This window comes from Nansenia antarctica, assembly GCF_963989245.1.
Source record: "Nansenia antarctica genome assembly, chromosome: 14".
Classification (NCBI taxonomy): domain Eukaryota; kingdom Metazoa; phylum Chordata; class Actinopteri; order Argentiniformes; family Microstomatidae; genus Nansenia; species Nansenia antarctica.
The window spans coordinates 24,090,778-24,111,058 of NC_137684.1; the positions used below are offsets into that span (position 1 = coordinate 24,090,778).

General features: G+C 44.3%; 1 protein-coding gene across 2 annotated transcripts in view; it reads right to left on the reverse strand.

Moving 5' to 3' along the window:
- ccnd2a (cyclin D2, a) overlaps positions 1 to 20,281 on the reverse strand; it is a 58,011-nt gene that overhangs the window by 10,248 nt on the left and 27,482 nt on the right. Inside the window, exons 1-3 of one of the 2 annotated variants that reach the window (XM_080544984.1) lie at positions 9,928 to 10,173; positions 8,323 to 8,538; positions 4,302 to 4,461 (exon numbers count right to left, since the gene is read on the reverse strand). In XM_080544984.1, the coding sequence (XP_080401110.1) occupies positions 4,302 to 4,461; positions 8,323 to 8,538; positions 9,928 to 10,122 (571 nt within the window). In that variant the 5' untranslated portion in view covers positions 10,123 to 10,173. Of the gene's footprint in view, positions 1 to 4,301; positions 4,462 to 8,322; positions 8,539 to 9,927; positions 10,174 to 20,281 lie in introns of those variants that run through there. The other variant, XM_080544983.1, reaches the window with a different exon arrangement.

Below are 20,281 nucleotides of genomic sequence, written 5' to 3' on the forward strand. Positions count from 1 at the left end.
CTGACATTCTTATCTATGCAGGTTTAATCAGTGCATGCCACTGTGTCCTACACATATATACTGTCCATAGAAACAACATTGCCTTTTACATAAAGATAACTTTCGAAAGCCATTTTTTGGGGAAAATCTCCATTGGAGCCCATGTATTTTCCCTTACTCTCTCTAGCACCCCCTGCTGGTACAAAATATAAAGTTGTGCGGGACCGGGAGTTCTATATATACCTTCTCTGATCTATATCCACAAAACAAGTTGGGAAATATAAGAATCTATGACCAGGCGATGTGGAGATGGGTTTGGGTCACCAAGTCCACAAAAGAGGCAACAGTGATTTACCAGCAACAAAAAACAGGAATCCTCCTCTCTCTACTCAACGGTTGGATCCTGTAACAACTTGCTTCAGTCTTGCACCACTCCTCAGCCAGAGACTTGAGCAACAGCACTCAGGCCAGCGTGGGAGGAGGAGGAAGCGGGGCCCCTCACAACTGGAATAACATGCATTGGCAGCTTTAATTTGGAGCCCCAGTTGAGTTGAATCGGGATTTTTTTTTCTTCTGTTGTTGTTTTTGTTGTCTTTTTTTTTACTCCTCAGACAGGATCTGACCGATAACATTTTATAGTCAGCTGGGGAAGGACAAAACGGGTGCGGCGCGTCTACCCAGAATCCCCAGCTGTGCTCAGGGAGGCCCTTCTTGTGTCATGAGAACAAATTCAGGTCAAACTCAAAACCCACACCAGTCACTAACATTTACTTTGCTTCAAACCGCAAATGTTATTCTTTGTGGTTAATATGCTATTAGAAGTGGAAGGCTAACGTCTCGCTAGCACATAAGGGGTCACTAGACTGCAACATCTAACATAAATTCCCCCCGGGAACTTCAGAGTGACTAACCTGCCCTGAGTCTTTATAACGTGGCGATGATTACAGCGAGAGGTAGATCAGGACATGCCATTCTCTGACACACCGGGCTAACACATTCCTGTGTGAACGCAGTCGGATGCTGAAGATTATTCATCAATGAAGCATCCGAGAGGAAAGGAGGATCATTCACCAAAGGAGGAGGGTCATTTGTTGGGATTAATAGACTCTGACTAATCTAACATCTAACGTCAACAAATACTGGTAAAAGACCACATCCATGCCACACTGTAGGGTACTGTACAGTATGAATCAAACCTCCTTGGTAGAAGGAAGGGGATTCTCCAGTCAACAGCCATTTAAGAAGGAAATGAGTGGGTAGGTGCTGATGACTCATCACTGAATTTCTCTCTACGGCACACAAGAGAAATCCACCTCTGGGAGGTAAGGATACAGTATCTCCCCATCCACAACTTGCGGAGAGAGAGCTCGACAAGGTCACGACAGGTCACCGCTGACCATGTTGAAGAAGAAGAATCTCCTTGCTGGTGGTCACAGATATCTTCAGCACAACCACAGATCGTCGCCCTGTTAGCGAACCGGCTAACCTGGTTGTTCATAGTTACTACAGAGCTGATTAGCATCAGACAGGTCCAGGCCTATCAGTCAGTCTGTCTGCCCCCCGCCCCCCGCCCCCCGCCCCCCAAAGCTTGCAGCTTTACCTCTATAGAGAAGGAGACCAGAAGCAGGGAGAAACAAGGAGCACTTGGTTTGGTGTCCCTGTGGAAGAGGAACAGGGGAAATAATCTCCCTTAATGAGCTTGTTTCTCCGCCATTATCCGACAGGCCCCCAGAGAAAAGCTGGTGCTTCCTATCGAAGAGCACCCCGCTGTGCTGACCCTTACATGCCTCTGCATATGAAATGTAGGGCCAGCCCTTTTGTTTCCATTCTCCCAGCCTCTAGCTGAGCTCCCCCCCCCCCCCCCCCCACTGGACCATTTGCATAGTGGTGAATGGAGGCTACGATTGTTATTAATTAATAGCCAGCCTAGGCTTGAGCTGAGCCACCTGACAAAATCCCACCACCACCAAGTGCCTCGAACGGAACTGTTTCATCAAAAGAGGAACCATTAAAACGGAGAGGGAGGCCTTTTCTCTCTCTCTCTCCATCTCTCCTCTCTCTCTCTCCGTCTCTCTCTCAAAAGACAGAAGGCTTGGTTCATGGAGGTTAGAAAAAAGAAGGTGGGGCTGGGGTTGAATCTCAATGCAGTGAGACACTGGAGGAGGCCACAGGTGATCTGTTGTCAACTTGCTTTTCAAATGTAAATCCTCTTCGAAAATCTCCTCCAGCTTCACCTTCTCAGCATGTTTCAGAAGGAGAGTTCTCAAGGAGGATTCTCACCAGATAGTTAAAAGATTTACGGCTGGGAACATTGCACAAATGGGTTTTGAATTCCCCGAGATCTTCAGATGCACCAAATTGCTCTCTCTCTCTCTCCCTCCCTCCCTCCCTCCCTCCCTCTCTCTCTCTCTCTCTCTAGATACAACTCAGAGGAGAAGGTTCAGACAAGTGGCCTGTTCCTAATCCCGGTTCCGTGCAGAGTCACTCTCCTACAAGACATCTCCATTTCCATGAGACTCGTAAATTTACATCCACTGCCTCATTGAAGCAATCAAGGACAAAGTGCACTCTCTGAATCTTTGCAGTTGCACAACGTTGCTCTGGGAATAGGTCCGATCACTCACAGTCGTTCCTCATACTAATCTGTCCATTGGCAGAGTGAGAGAGAGAGAGAGAGAGAAGAGAGAGAGAGAAAGGGAGAGGAGGAGGGCTGGGAGGGGTGGAATTGACATGAGTGTGTCTTCAATGGGACTCAGGCCAGTTGCCATAGAGACCATCAACGTGCTGCCGTCTTTCACAACATACTTACGATATCCCGTTGCACAATCAGAAAGGAGATTCCACATCAAACGTGCCATGTTTAAAGACCTGTCACCCACCCTCCCCATCCATCCATCCATACACACTCCCGACCAACCCCTCCTCTGTACACACAGCGGATCTTTCCCATGAGGGGAGTGTAGGCAAGGCAGCATTCCTCTCCAGGGCCAGGGGTGGGGCCCAGCCTAGCTCCCCCCCCCCCCCCATGGCTGGCTGGCTGGGGGGCTGTGCTCCACCCTCCCCCCCGGGGGAGGCACACCAGTCTGCTGCCGTGGATCTCATTATCCCCCATGGTGCTGGCGCTGGTTGTGTGTGTGTGTGTGTGTGTGTGTGTGTGTGTGGGTGTGGGTGTAGGGTGTGTGCTGGGAGGACCTGCCCCCCAACCTCCCTCCCCCCCAACATGGGAAAGTCTTCATGCCCTCCAGCGGTTGTGAGGCATGAGAAGAGGGGGGGTGGGGGGGGGGGGGATATGAAAACATGACATGCCTCACTTTTCAGCACTGCAGGAACAATATCCTCTCTCACACTCTCTCTCTCTCTCATTCTCTCTCTCTCTCACTCTCACTCACTCCCTCACTCACTCTCTCCCACTCTCACTCACTCCCTCACTCACTCTCTCTCACTCCCTCACTCCCACTCTCTCACTCTCTAACTCGTCTTCGTCTCCTCCTCCTCCTCCTCCTCCTCCTCCCCGCTTCTTCAGATCATGTTCAAGTTCTCCTCTGAACTCCCACGACTCCTCGACGTTTGATCTCCAAGGAACAATCCACCTCCAGAGCAGAGACAGACAATGGCCTGCCCCCCCCCCCCCGCCCCCCGCCCCACATCCTCCATCGGTCTCCAAGACTGAGAATGCCCCTTAACCAGGAGCACGGTACACCCTTTGAAGTGTCACTATACTCCCTGTCAGCCACTGATATGCCTCTAGAACATAACCACCGTACCAACCGGAGGAAAAGACAGATGATGACACTTGGAGATGTCCTCCGCATGACACATGCCTTTTTTCCAAGCCCCACATATTTTCACATCAAGGTAATGCGTCTCAGTTAAGTTACACTACAGCGTGACACTGTGACGGGCCTACAAAGCAAAGCCTGGACGGAGCTCCTGCAGCCATGTTTGCTCATAAGGGGATTGTGATTTCATTTCAGAGAAAGAGAAAGGAAGAGAGGGGGGGGGGGGGGTAAGGATATTTTGCAACACCCGCAACTATGTTGACGCAAGACATCATCACCCAATTGACTTGGAAGCATATCCATTGTCACTCTGACGTACCGAAAAACCCTAAGTGGGAGCCAAAAAAAACAAGATTCGCGCCAAACATGATATCAGATGGCAAACACCACCGTTCCATTTGGTCATCTTTTTTTTTCGAGAGGTGAAAATGTTTCCGATTAAACCCGACAGCGCCGCCACCGCCGCCGCCTAACCCCGCACCTGGAGGGGTTAACAGTAGACAACGAAAAACTGGACGTGTGACTTCCATTTCCTTGCCGTACCTGTGGCGCAGAGGGCGATGAACGTCTGAACGTGTTTGCGTATCAACGCTAGCTTCTCCTCGGGCAACGGCAGCTTTCTCACAATGTGCTCGATGAAGTCGTTCGGTGTGACAGCAGCCAGGTTCCACTTCAACTTTCCCAGGACCACAAGCTCCCATTCCTGCAGGGAGAAACAGAGTGGGGGGGGAGAGAGGGGGAGAATGAGAGAGAGAGAGAGAGATTGAAAGAGAGAATAAAGGAGAAAGAGAGTGTGCGTTAAGTATGAGAAGAAGCCATTAGGCTGCAACAGTGTGTATATAAGTACAGTATACATTATGGCACAACCTTTTGCAGTGACAGAGCCAGGCTAGAGGAGGAGGCTATATCAGGCTGTCTCTGCCTGCTTGTGCGGGCCCCTGGCCCTGGCCCTGGCCCTGGCCCTACCCCTGCCCAGTACTGAGTGGGTGGAGAGGTTGAGCAGAGACAGATTGCTATTACGTTACTCTCCCTTGGCTGAGGCAACAACAGCAGCCCTCTCTGACACCACGAACGCAGGTGACCTCACGACATCGTCTGTCTAGATTGTGACACTTTTCTCAGGAAAGCAGTGCTGGCTGGGCTGGCGGAGAGGGGTCTGGGGGGGTTGGGGGGGTAGCAGGGTTGTGTGCGAGGGAGAGGGAGAGCACTCTCTTTAAGACTTTAGTTCTCCCAAAGCATGCTTACGCAGCACAGCCATGGCGATGAGTGTGGCCTATATAGATGACCTTTTGGCTGGTAATCTATGCCGAATGAATTGTACACATGCAGAGGGTGCATGACTAGTACTACTATGGGAAATAGAGAGAGGTAAGAGCACGTACGTCCAGGCTGTCATGTGTTGCATCTCGCTCAAACTGCTGGTATTGATTTATCCTCCACACCGGTTATGGACTGTTTAGCCCTTTGGGTTCGAGTCAATTAATTACACCTCACCTGTATTAACATTGCCACTGGCACTGCTTTCCTTCGGTATGCAATAACGTTAAACAAACGACAAACAGACCTAATTTAGAATGATTTACAGCTTACCTGGCACGCAGACAAAACAAACCTAACCAACGTTTGACATGAACATCATAAATGTACAGGCTTAGACATAATTCAAGAACACGATCATAACTATAAAAGACAGATTCATCCGAATTAATCAACTTTTGCCCTTTTGCAACACTTGCCCTCATTTCTAGAAAAGGGGTGAGTAACGGAGAGCTTGATGACTAACTTGGGAAGAATGGCGTGGTTTGGGACTGTCCTTTTTACTGCGACCTAGGATGCTAGCGATTTTCCCCTTCAGAGAGCCACATGCGCTTAGTCATGAGATGAATCCAATATGGCAGCCATTAACTCCTCTCTCTGAACTACACCGGAACTCGGAGGCAACTCATTCCAAACCTCAGGTGAACTGTATCTCTCTCTCTCCCCTATTAACTTACACTCAACAGCAGTCGGTAAACAAATCTCTCAATTAGTCACTTCTAACAACCCTACAGCGATTACCGGTGACAAAGAACTGATGTCATTGACAAAATAGGCATAGCCAATACACTCATCAAGTAATCACTGAGGTTTCACGGAGATGACAAATCTAATGCTGTGCAACAAGCCAACAAGTCCCCACTCTGACCTAACCCCTGTTCCTCAGTTCCTGTATCCTCAGTTCCCCTGGTTAGGCTGTGGCAGAAAAAGAGCTACTAGGCTGGCAGAGAGAGAGAGAGAGGGAGAGAGAGGGAGAGAGGGAGAGAGAGACACAGAGAGAAAGAGAGAGAGAGAGAGGGGTAAAGAGAGAGGGAGAGAGAGGGAGAGAGAGAGAGGGAGAGAGAGAGAGAAAGAGAGAGAGAGAGGGATATAGAGAGAGAGAGAAAGAGAGAGAAAGAGAGAGAGAGAGAGAGAGAGCTGTGGCAACCTTGCAACACACCCTCCATGCAGGCGCCCACTTCCTTCTGCTACTGCCTCCGGTCACACCTTCTGGGTGCCACTGCGGTTTCTTTTACAAGAAATTGTTACCAAAGATGGGGATCACGTGGCCCGAGCAGCTGATCCCCAGTTTCCTGTATCTATTTGTCAGCCAAAAGACTGCCATATAGAGCAACACTGCTGTGAACACACCCAGGCCTTATGGAACTCAAGCTCAAAGCTCGAGGACAACCCTCATCCTCTCTACGAACCCCAACGGCGGGAGAGACGCGACCTGGTTCGACCTAGGCCTAACCCAGTCCAGCCCAGCACAAACGAAACCACCTAACCTACCTTAACCTAACTCAGCCCAACCTGCCTGACCCAGCCCAGCCCAGCCCAGGCAAGCCTAACCCAGCCCAGCCTAACCTAAACCCTGCCACACCCCGCAGAAGACCACAGCCTAACTCAGCCCAGCCCAACCCAATCAAACCTCCACCGACCCTAACCCTAACCCTGCCTATCCTGCTGTTATCTACAGGTGAATTCTTAATTCCAGCTGCTAGTAATCCAGACACACCCACCAATGAGAGAGAGGGTGGGCTGAGGTGAACACACTTCAGTGCACCAGTCCCCTCGGTCCACTGAGAGAACATCTCACAACTGGCAGCGCATGGCTAGGAGACCCAGAGGCAGACAGAGCTGCGTGCTGCTGCAGCCCTTCAACCAGCAGGCCTTACTAACAGCTCTCAGCCGGCATCTTCTGAATCATATGTGGCCTCATTCACAACATGGGTGGGATTCGCTGTTGTTTACTAAAGAATGTTTACGTAGCATCGCAGAGGAAATACTTATCTGATGTGAGAGGCAGACTCTTTTTTTCTTTTTTTTCTCTCTTTTAAATGCACCTCCATTGCTTTGCTCTGGGGGCTGGCTGACCTATCAAACAGCTGGTAACTCTATAGTCACCACGGTCCTGCCAAAGGTTCTAACTTCAGGGCATTAAGAACGGCGGAGGGCCGACCGGTACAGGATGTGTCTGTGAGCACTAGCAGTCTCATACTCTAAACAGGGGGGGGGGGACATTTTACTTTGAATTGCCAACTCAATGAATACCAATGCAGCATATTAAAGAAGAAAACACATATACAGTACACTGATTGTGTAATAACTAATAGCACATTTGGTTGCACTGACCTAAGATTACTTTTCTGGTGTGTGACATGGCTGTCATTATCTCAATATATCTTGGCCCAATGGATCAATCCTATGAGGGATCTATCACATTGGACATCCATGCTAGAACTCAATCAAAAACCATAAGGGTTGATTTCCCAGACTAAGATTGACTAATCCTAGACTAAAAAGCATCTTCAATTGAGACTTTCAATTTACAGAGTGATTTGGTCCAGGTCTAGCCGACTAGGCTCAATTCATACGCAGGAAACTACCCCCAAAGTGTCAAATGTGAGCATACATGCATGGTTGAGAATTTAGGTGAAGGCTAATTTGCATATTTGCATATTTGTCATTAACCTTTATTTATGCAGAGGAAACACGCTGAAACCAAGGCCTCTTTTGCATCAAAATATATACATCATATAAACCAAGAATATGCCAAGAAATCCAAGACAAGATCCAAACTTTGGCTCGAGTTCAACTGCTGACCTCGTTGCTATTATGCTTCAAATATCTGCCACTAGATGGCGATGTAGACTGATGTACTAACGCCTTCTAAAGTCCCGTGGCGCTGTTACTGTACAGCGCTCCTGTGACAATGCGCTCGCGGGGCTTCCATACATCTAAAGTGATGAGGCCATCAAATGACGCTTATGCCCACAGATTGACTTTATGCTTCATGTAATGGCTAATATCCAGGTTTGAATGTCAGGACCTGATATTTATGACAGAATGAGCATATAAAAAATGTAAAACATTAATATAGCCTCTGGGACTCTGGAAAGCAATGAAGATGAAGATGGGATTCTAAAAAAAAAACGTCTGATAGGCCTAAAACATTGAGCCAAACTGAGTGACATGCAGTCCTGTAATAAAATAGTCCACTTTCATGAGAAAATGAGAAAACAATAAAGTAACTGTTGCATCTTACCAGCAGTTCCTGTGGTTTGATGGAGTGATCTGTGTAGATGCAGAGTTTCTCTGCTGTTAGGGGACGCGTCTCCTTCAGCTTGGATGCCAGAAACATGCACACCGCTCCCAGGAGCTGCAGGTTACACTTTCTGGTTGGTACCACGGCTAAAAATCTGTCCAAGTAGTTCATCGCCAAGGGAAAAACTTCTTCTTCACATTTCTGCTCTTCACAAACCTAGAGAGAAATGTGACTGTCACAATGTTGCAGCATTTGAAAACATCAAATTCAAACAGCATCGGTATATTTCCAATCACTATAAAATCTCAATTGCATGACAAACTGAAGATTGATAACGAAATTCAAGAAATAATGAAATAAATAGATGAGACTATGTACATATCAATTCGTTGAAACACATTGGGAGCTCGCCAAGAATTGAGCCCAGCCCAGAGCTGTTGCGACATCATCAATAAGTTAGAAATAGATTATTTTCATGCTTTGAAAAAGGTCTCAGGCAAAGGCTGTCAATAGAGTCGCATTCCTTCAGTTCATTCAGTAAGAAATGAATTCAAGTCACAATCACCCCAGCCAGAAAACACCCATGCAGCACAGTGCGGAAACCCTTTTTTTCATTCGTCATATTTTCATAAAATATTTAAAAATATAAATAAATTGCCCACATGTATAATTATCACACCATAATGTTCATCGATCCCTTTCACATCAGACCCGACAATTGATAAACGTGTCAAGTGAGGTTAAATGCGAATAAAATGTCAAATTTAAATCGAAGTGACATGTGGTTGGTGTGGAGTGCGTCACCGCCAAGGCAACATATTTTTTCAAAAATTAATTTAAAATCTCCAGAGATTCAGAGTCAAATAAGCGACACATGAAAATAAAGCTCAAACGCTCGTGTTTGTTTCCAGCTCGGTCTCGACAGGATAGGTCCTATAAAGTGTCAAAAAATGAACTTAATTCCTGGGTGACGGGTTTCGATGAGGGCAGAACAGAGGGACAGATAAGGCCCGCGCCCCTTCCGCGAGCGGATATTCAAAAATATATAGAAATTGTTTGCAGCATTTTCCACGTACATTTCTATTATCACTATGTAGCCCAGACACTGCTCTTTCATCTCAGACATGTTTCAACTGTTGTTAACGCGTTTATGACACTGTAAAGTCGTCGGGAAAAACTGCAACTGTTTCAGAAAAACCAACATGGCGTTAGAATATAGAATAGGGCAAGCATTGAACTGCATACGTGTGCATGGAAACATTCAGGCTATCTTAAAAAATAACATTATAATCCATAGCAGCTCTCCAAGATCAGACATATGCAATGAAAAGCTTTCTCTGAGGGTACACATCATGGTTACCATCTCCCTTAAGGCTTCTCAGATATTATCATGGTGACTCGGGACAAAATATGCTACAGGTTTTAGAAAATGATGAAAAATTACAGAAATCGCTGCTATCAAGATGATGTTGTCGTCCACTGTTATATATAAACCTAATCTTTCACACGCCATACACACCGAACAAAACGAGTGAGTATAAACTCTGATTTAGAGGGATTTTGAGACGAGTCGTCAGCACGGAAATAGAAGTTTACGGTACAAACCTCCAGCATCCAAGTCGCCACCATCCTCCTCATAAACGGCTGGATGTCTTTCTGAACGCACTTGAAATAAGAACATTGTGGAAGGAATCTCTCTTCAATGGTCAAAAGGCTTTGTAACACCCTGTCATCACAGAGGAGATTCGGGTCGGGACGAGCTCTTATGATGGTGTCCATTTCGAGGCAAAGCAGCTCCATGATCGCTTGCAGTTTTTTAAAAAGTCGTGTTATTCTTGGGGAAAATACAATAACAGTGTTGCTAGATGCAAAGAAAGTGGATGGAAAGTCTTTTTGGAGGCATAAAAGTGAGACTGCAGGGCTCCAAAGGGTAGTCCTGCCTCTCCTTGCGAACTTTTTCCTCTCCCCCACAGTTCAGCTCTGACTTTCCTCTGGTTTCCTCTGGCTCTCAGCTACATTTGAAGCCTGCCTTTGCCTTTGCTGACCAAGTGACGCAAGCAGATCTCATTATAGAACAGTTGCCCAGACGCAACATGCTCTCATCAAACATTGTGTCCCTGTTCGTTTCTACATGACAACTGCATGGCCAAGCATGGCTAATTTAATGAATTGAGAAACACATGTACATGTTTATAAGTCATTTTATTCATCTCATAAGCTATGCTATAAGCCAACCCCCAATCAAATCCATGCATTATTATTATAATTATTGCAATCATTTAAAATCAGGGTCCTGCGATATTCACTCAGTCCCTCTTCAGCATCTTTGAGCAGAAGAAAGGTTTATGTACACAGTATAACTGCAGCAAGTCATGTTTCCATTTGTTGTGAGTTTTTAGATTTGCTTTGAATAAACTTGTATTCAACTGTTCTTCAGCAGCGCTAAAAGAAATGAAGACTCATTCATGTGCATTTACTTGCTCTCACTTATTTTCTAATGAACTCAATGAACCTTAACACTAACGCCCTCCCCAATACACGCACGCGCGCGGACACACACACACACACACACACACACACAAACACACACACACACACACACACACACACACACACACACACACACACACACACACACACACGACACAATGTAATGTCTAACCAGCTATCTTGCATATAGCAGCAAGGCTTGTGGTTTAGATAACTTTCTAGGAAACCAGACCGACGCTGCATAAAAAAGTTGTTGCGACAATTCTAGATAACTGATGAGATGACAGTCCACTGCGCTGTGAATTACTGCATGTATGTACAGTATGTCTAAAGTCTCACATCCATACTGTGATCATTAGGCTATACTGAGGTGGAACAAGTAAAGGACCCAAACTTAAGACGCATGTGCAACAAGACCCAAAACAGAAATTGTTTTGTTGTCAATCTGTGTTTGTTGTTCAATCTCAAGATAAAATATAGACTATTAGTCTATAAGCTTGCCTTGCCTATGCCCTAATTAAAATCCCCTATCAGAAAGTAATCGACCTGAGAGACTGCATTGATTGCATGTTTCAGATGCATGAGGCATGGTGCATGAGGCACAAGCAGTCTAAAGTTGTAAAATTCCATTCGAGTGGTGTCTGTAAGGCAAGACTTTTGTTCTAACACTTGAGAGAGAAGTGGGAAATGTCTCTTTAAAGCATTTTTTTGTGTCTAGAATTGTTTCCTCCTCCCCTTGTCACAATTTGCATAGCCAATAGGTCCTCTGCGCGCGACCGAGGCTTGCCGATTGTTACTGGGCAGACTTCTATTGCATATGGACCTACCTTCTCATGCAGCACCAGGGCGGTCCATCTAACCCCACAATGACCATTTATCATCAATCACACGACTAGCGGATGTTATTGGCCCCCAATGGTCGAGAGGAATCGTGGAATAATAGTCTATTCACCGCTCAAGCAATCAACAAGCCATGGAGAATCAACAGTTTTTCAAATTGAGTAGTCTGATAAGGAAGCTCTTTCAAACGTTATATCAGTCATGATGATGATAATGGCAACGTTTGTGGACTCCTTCAAGTACGTGTCGGCTCTGTGAGTGACAACTCAAAACAGCAGCGCATAAACATCTAACAATAATAATCAAAACAAAACAGTAAAGAAATGATGTCCTGCTAAAGATTACCCACACACATTAGGAAAGAATGCAATCACAGGGCTATAACAGTAAGATTATGGGCTTATGTTTTTCAATTTTTTTTTTCTGTAAATATTTTAATATGTAATATGACGACGATTTATTTGGAACGAGGCACTGACTGACAAGCATATCGTAATCACTCACATACGAGCTAGTGGACCAGACTATAATAAGAAGACAATGATCTACATCAAAGACAATGCGGGGAAAGTTTTTCAATGAACAGGAATAACTTTTACAACACAATTTGGCAAGAAGGCTATAGCTCACTGAGAGGCGGTCTATATAGGGGAGTTCCCATATAGACCTATTTCTGGGTTACTGACACATTTCAACGAATCTCTCTGCATAGACAAATTCCCTCGGAAAAATAAATTAAATCCCATAAAAAATGCTTCCCCATACCAGACACACGTCATGAATGACCGAAAGGGGATATGCACAAATACAATGCAAATAGAAATACAATGCAATAGTGTATATGGCTAGCTTAGTGCATAAATCCATGCCCAGGGGAAGATGACACTTCTCCCAACAGATGCTGCGCTTGTGATGCGCACTGATGGCCACAGCCGACGCATCCAAACCAGTACAACCATACATGATTAACTCTTCCATCTTACATGTTTTTGTGCAAATTTGTTTTAGATTTCCGTTCTTATTCTCCGCCTGACGTGGATGAGTTGTGAGTGAGCCCATGCACTAGTTAGTGTCACATTTAGCTTAGTGTAGGCTATTTGTACTTCAAATGTAAGCTGTTTTCAAATGTATTTCCTTTCACCGCAGTTCGGAAACGTTTAGTCTATAGTTATAGGGTATTTCACCATGCAGAGAGAAAACATTTGGTGCATTTATTTTTTTACATTTGGAAAACACTTAACTTAAAAAAGAAGATATGAAAATGTATAAAATAGGCATTTTGGGCTACCACAGCCTTCTTCGTGATTCAACATTACATCAGAGTATTTTGAAAACACAATAACCACCAGCAAAGCAAAGGACGCCCAGTTGATAACCATTCCGACAGTGATGAACAGACCATGCTCTATTTTCGCGGAATAATGACGTCATCGCGGGCTCCAAGCGCGCGTCAAACGCAGAGCGGAGAGAGCTGAGAGGCGCACATTGTTTCCCGGATGCTTTCAATTAAAGAGCACTCACAGAGACAGCACAGCAACACAGAGTTTATAACAACTTTATTCCGATTTGAGTGAATTGAAGTTTTAAACGTTTTCTCAGCTCTCATGGTGACAGGGTTGTTTGTCACATGCTCAACTCCCTCAAAGGTGCACGATAGACTACAGACTATTGGGGTTTAAAATAACAGTAAAATAACGGGTTAGGGTTAGTGAATATAAAAAGTGTGAGTTGCTAGGTTGACGTTCATAAAAGGTCTCAGAGACATTATGAGAAGGTTTGTGTTCTCGAGAAATAAATGACAGTAGGTTTAACGTCTCTTCCTCCTAACAATAAAATCCAACTGAGGACAGGATATTGAACACAAAACAAAGTGAAACGGTTGTACTTTGTTAACTTTAAGTATACTGAAAATGTATATAAGAACTGACATTCATATATAGGCTAGACAACGTTTCTATATATTTATCTCCAACCTTATGTTAATTTCAACTTCAGAAATGTTCATTATTTCTAAACATTGTATTTCCACAAAATACCCTTGACAGGTAGGCCTGTCATTGTTTAACTCTCATTTTCTGGTGTATTTTATTTTTTAGCATGTTTATGAATTGATAGAAAAAGTGATGGAAAAAATATACATTTTCCTGGCATTGAAATGATCATGAAACAAATGTATTCATTAGTCTACATAGAACTATACATTTGAAAGCACCACAAATTAACCATCAAACAGGTTGAAATAGGAATTCAGAAAATAGTGGCTTTCCCACAATGTAACTAAACTGGGTTGTGTGAAAGTTGGCTTATATAGATAAGACCAATGTTGACAGGTGAAAGAGAAATGCATGTTTTGGTGAACACATTAAAGATAGCTCCACAAAAGCAAATGCTCCAAGACACCTGCAGTACATACAACCAGTGGAACAGCTGCAGTCTGGATTGAGAGCACTTCTGCACTTCTGCACTTCTGCACTTCTGCACTTCTGCACTGGAAAAAAAGGCATTCTAACCAGATAATTATCATAAAGCAAAAAAACATATGTTGTTCACAAATATTTTACAATCAAATAAATAGAACAAGAGACTTGGTTTGTCTCACAGACCATTAGAGGGCAAAACTGCTTAAAGGTGGACAAATCTTTTTTCTGTATGTTCTTGGTTAACCAAATAATCTTTTTACACTTCATGCAGCGATATATACCTTATATGTTCCCTTTTATTAAGTTATACCTTTGTAATTATCTTTAAAAGATGTTTTGAAATGTTATTGATATCTTTGATAACTGAATTTGAAGAATGGATTAATTTGTACAAATAGATTAAAACATGTAATTATTTATTACATAAGGACATAAATAAAGTTCAGTATTTAATTTCCAAAATTAAGATATATCCTTATGTTAATTATAGAAATATATTTTGTGCTTGTATTCCACCTTGTGTGTCTGGTTTTAACATTGCAAGATTTAGTTGTTATTAAAATAGCTATTGAAAATGAAAGTGGTATTATATGTGACTAATGTCCAAATTTGAAAAAATGACATCAAATATTGGTGGACAGATAATGTTGATATAATAACATATTACAAAATGTAAATATACTATAGACAGGACAAGAAATGTTTATGACAAAAATTAGAATTATGTACACTATTCATTCCTAAATGATAGGACATGGAACTAGTGACTGGCCATGTGTATCAGTCTGCGTTTACAACCAATATTCACTGATGGTCATGCTTGCTGCCTGCACAGAGAGCAAAACGGTAAAGATGTACCTCCTCACTATCCTCAGTTTCTCTACCAGTTACCTGACAGGTATGGCAGGTAAATCTGACATTTGGACACTGAGGAAGACATCTCTCTTTGACATTCCCAAAGATCATATGGCGTACAAAGCGTGGGTAAGTCAAGGTATGGCAGTCACAAAAGCAATGTAAACACAATGATATAAAGCAGAGCTTAATGTACAGTTCTGATAATACCTGTAAATGTCATTAAGAAACAAAAGACACAACGGGTGAAACAACAAAAAACACACTAGTATGGACCATGTGCAACTCCTTCACATTCGGTTGCCTTCACAACCTTGAAATCATTCCGAAACAATTAAGTTGAAATCATTCATAAATGGTGCTTAAGATGTATTCATTACATGATTCCATGGTTCAAAACATCGGATGCCCACACTTATGATTTGCTTATAACGTTCATAACATAACAGAGCTTTCCCTCGGTTATTTCTTCGTGGTTGAACAACTGCAGATGTGGGAGCAAAAAACAACAACAAGAGAGAAAGCTTGTTCATCCAATACCACAATAATACCGTGGTGTACGCAGAGCGCCACTGGTTCAACTTATTTACAGCTGATGAATGTGAAATACCAGGGCTCTGGGAGACAATACAACAGTGTTATACTATAATCATGTCCTTTATCTGTCTAATCATGTGCAATATTGTTCCTCGGTGCCTGGGTGATAAAAGACAGAACCAGAAAGCCTAGACATCATCACTTGGTCTGTATAATACATCTTGGATTCACACTGTCTATTTTACACAATGAAAACCATTGTCATCATCATCATTTTCTGCCAATATAACTCATGTTGATAAGTCAGACACATGAATTTGAATCAGACAAACTTGACAATGTCACTGGAATAGAGATTTCCCCCAAAACCTCATAGAGAGAATCCTCTGAAGGATTGATAGATGTATCACAGGGAAAAAGCCAGTGAAAACATTTCTAGGTACTCTCCGGTGTCAACCAGAAATGGAACGTACGCACATCCAATAGCTTTTAGCAGTTGCATTGAGTTGAATGTCTAGGCTCCAAACTGTCTCTTTTACACAGCTGGGCATATAACATACTTTGAAAATGTACACTTCAGGTTAATTCGGTTTCATTTGGATCAGACAGACTCATTTGGTGCACCATAACAGTATGGAGTTTTGACAATATTGCTTGAATAAAGTTTCCAAACAATGTCATAGGATTGACAGAAGCACAAAGGGGAAAAAGAGCCAGTCAAAACCATGCGAATAAAGAGCTGAGGTGTCTTGGTAAACTTCTATGGAGCCAGATGACTACTTACTGAAAAGCACAACAAGTAAGAGACTGACAATCAATTGTGACAGGGTCTGGTGAAAAAGTCCCCAAGTAGGGCAACGTCATTTTCAAATGATGTGTCATACAATGGAATCTGAAAATAGTTGGAAAAGATAATGCTTATTTGAATGTTGGTACACCTCAAACCAAATACCGGAGAAAATCGCTCTGAATCAAAACAGACACGTTTGCTACCATCGCGCTGATGGCTAGCTAGCAGCTAAGAAAGAACATCACTATGAACATCTAACTGCATGTTTAGCACATCACAACATGCTGATAGAGCATCAACATGCTAAAAACACATAACTACACATAATTAGTTGATCACACAGTCCTTGGTTTTGAACACGTCCTAAAACGTAAGTTTGTTTACAAATGTATCACTTACCCAGTAGCCTACAAAGTAAGTAATTAGTGACCCTAAAATTGGTGTTTGTTATATTGAATGGGCTCTTCAACACATAAACTTTCGTAATATGCCACAAAAAAACGGAAAACACATTTATTTTTATTTTTAAAAATATCCTTTTCACCAGACCGTCTCACAATCATCAACAATGCTTGAGATGTCTACTAGATGTTACCAACTTCACAACGAACATATCCTGGAAGCTCAACCACCTGTGGGAACTTAGAAGAATTCTGCTTTCTCACCATTCTATCACTGGTGTTACTACGCAGCAATGGAATCAATGCCCAGGTCTGTGGACCTGCACTAGACTCCCTCAGACATTCTTTACGCAAAGATATCCTCCCAAATTCTTTAAACATGCTCTTATCTCATTAACTTAAAAAACAAGGGCAAAAAAGGGGAGAGAACAAAGTCTAATTGTGGTCTCCCGATGTCTTTTGGGGCGGGGAGGGGTTGGCGATGCGAGGGGATGGGTGTCTGGAGTAGGTGAATGCCCTCCCTGTTGAGGAGATGGAGCGGAGCGATTGCTGGGATAAACGCGTGAGATCAGACGTTTCCATGTGAAATATGGGGGGTTGTAAGTAACAGTGTTGCATTAGTCAGTCTTGTTGCAGGTGTAACGAAGCTTGGGAACCACTGACATGGTTGAAATACTGGCAAGCAGAGATTACGAATGTGTAGATGTATTATTAGTTGTCACAACAAAACTCCAAAAACCCCAACTTCAGCAATGTTTCTTTCTTCACGTTTCTGAAAAAGAGCATCAGTGGAAAAAAAGAAAGAAACAGCTCTTGAAAAGTCTAAGAATACAAGTGAAGGCATCATTAATAATACCTTAACGCAACCATGTATGCATGTATCAGTTGCGATATATATCAAAGAGGTGGTTGACAACATGTTGAAGGACATATGAGTCATTCCACAGAGGACATAGTTGGTGTTGTTGAACCTGCGTCAGACAGACAATAAGGATGTCTGTGGAGCTCCAGCCGAACCCTTAGCCAATAGAGAAACACCGGTCTGGTATTCATTTACCTTTCTTTACCCCCCCCCCCCTTCCCCTCTTCTCCCCCCTCTCCTGCCTCCCCCACTCCTCCCCTTCCTCACATGCTTGACCCTGCCTTTCATGTAGTCATCAAAACTGGGTCCAAGTAAAAGCAGCACAGAGGAGAGGAGAGGTAGATCGGCAGGGCTTCTTGGGCACCTCTGCCTGCCAAGGAATGTAAATATTCCTTTGGTCGTACAGAGTGATACTTAGTATAGGTTTTCCTTGCTTTCTCACAGTTGTATTTAACACAACAGCACATTTTTGAGCCCGAGTGGGCTCAGCTCAGCTGCTGCTATGTCTTCACCCCCCCCTGCCTCTCCAGGATTTTCCCATGTTCATATCGGTAGGCCCTTGAGTTTGTCACTCATGCAACAGCTGCTTGCTGATACCACACCAGTACCCAAGCCTCTTTTAATCTCCCTTCCATTGCAACCCACACATAAGAACAAAGGCATTGTTGGGACGGAGGGGCCTTGGTACAGAATGCAAGGACTTTCTGGGGGCAGGTTGTGTCCCTCGCAAACTAGTTTTGAACAAGGAGGACCTCCTGACTTGTTTGGAGAATTTGGATTGTTGGGACCAGAGGGAGGACAAAAACAGAATGAGGACTTCCACCTGGGACCTCAGCGTACCTCAGACCAGGACCGAGAGAAGAAACCTGCACCAGAACCTTGTATGCTAAGGCTCTGTCCAAGGACAGGCTTTGAGTGGAGGGAATATAGGTGTGACTGTGAGGACTGCAGACATTCCCTTTATTTATGATGAAAACTGTATAGGTCACAAGCTTGGTCAAACTCCAACGTGTCCTAAATATTCACCCTCTCTCACAGTCCTGTTAGAGACAGTGAGACCGACCGGAGTGACTGACAGTTGGTCCCCCTGGGAGGACGAACAATAACTTTGAGTCCCTGAGAAGATCAGACGTATTGAGCTATCACCGTGTCAAACGCCTAAGAAACCCCTCCCCCCTCCCCCCCGAAAAAACGAAACAAAAAAAACAATAGACGGGGACCGTATAAATGAGTATTCACACATTTGTATGCCATGGATATTCATGTCTTCACTCAGTTAAAGTTGAGTGATTCCCATGGTTGACACCTGCTGCCAAACAGCCAAGTGAGAGAAACAGGCACTCTGAGGGAGGCAGTCATGCGAATCATGTTTAATCTACTGTATGATTCACGCACCCCTCCCTATTAGGAACAAAGAAAACCTGCCTCTTGACATTATGTTTGTTTGTCTAAGAGACAAAAGAGGAATTGCAAACATGAAAAGTTTAACTATGTGTTCCCCACAAAGTTCCAAATTGAGATGGTTTGGAAATGCTTTCGTCTAACCGGAAGCTTCATGGCGGCGGTGGCTGTAAAGAGCTCTAACCATTGGACGATCGACCCGGCGTGGTGAATAAGAGAAAGCTTGGGGGGGTTCGAGGGTTTTTAACTTATTGTTCCCACGGCAAACACCTGAACGTGCGTATGCATGCGTCGTGCTAGCACATGCACATGCACGCACACGCACACGCACACACACACACACACACACACACACACACACACACACACACGCCCACCCACACACACACACACACACACACACACAGCGGGTTAGGGTGCCCCCTCCTGCAACATGCGTGGTTAGGGGCCTGGAGGGCAACAGATGGTACATTGGAGCTGGGGTAGAGGCAGAGATGAGAACTAGATTACTTAAACAATTAGACTTTTTTTTCCATAACCATCAGGTGTTCACTCATCTGGTCTATCTAATAATAACAACACTGAACGCTCTGGGAAGACCTTAAAAAGAACAAAAACACAAAGTGTGTCGCTGCTTGAAGACACCGACCACAGATGTACAGTAGACATTAACGAAGACACACAAAAACGGTGCGCACACACACACACACACACACAGGCATGTACACGCACGCGAGGGGGCGCGCACACATGAGGGCACACACACACACACACACACACACACACACACAGGCATGTACACGCACACGAGGGGGCGCGCACACATGAGGGCACACACACACACACACACACACACACACGCACACGAGACAAATGGGGGGCCCCAATCTTGCCTGCCTCCCTAGTAGAACCGTGGAACTCCCTTCATCATTATTACGGCACCACACATGAATTCGCAGCACCATCCCACACTTGGATCATGCAGCAATAATCTGATCCTTTTGGGAAACTGTGGTGTCAGACTGTAATTTATAGGCCATATCTTTCAAGCCCGCTGGTGGCGTCAGCTCCGAGGGGCTGCTGTGTGTGTTTAATGGCAACATGTGTCGCTCCCTATCTCGTTCTCCGAGTGGCACAAAGGTAAAGGGAAGCTTAACAGCCTGGGAAAATGTTGAACAGTGTGAAATTACCTTGATCCAAAGATTCCTGCCGCATACCAGCCCAATGAACCCATAACAGCACAGGCACTAACTCAGACAGCAAGCCTGCAGGGAACAGCTGAGACACAGAGAGAGAGAGAGAGAGAGAGAGAGAGAGAGAGAGAGAGAGGGAGGGAGGGAGAGAGAGAGGGAGGGGGAGAGAG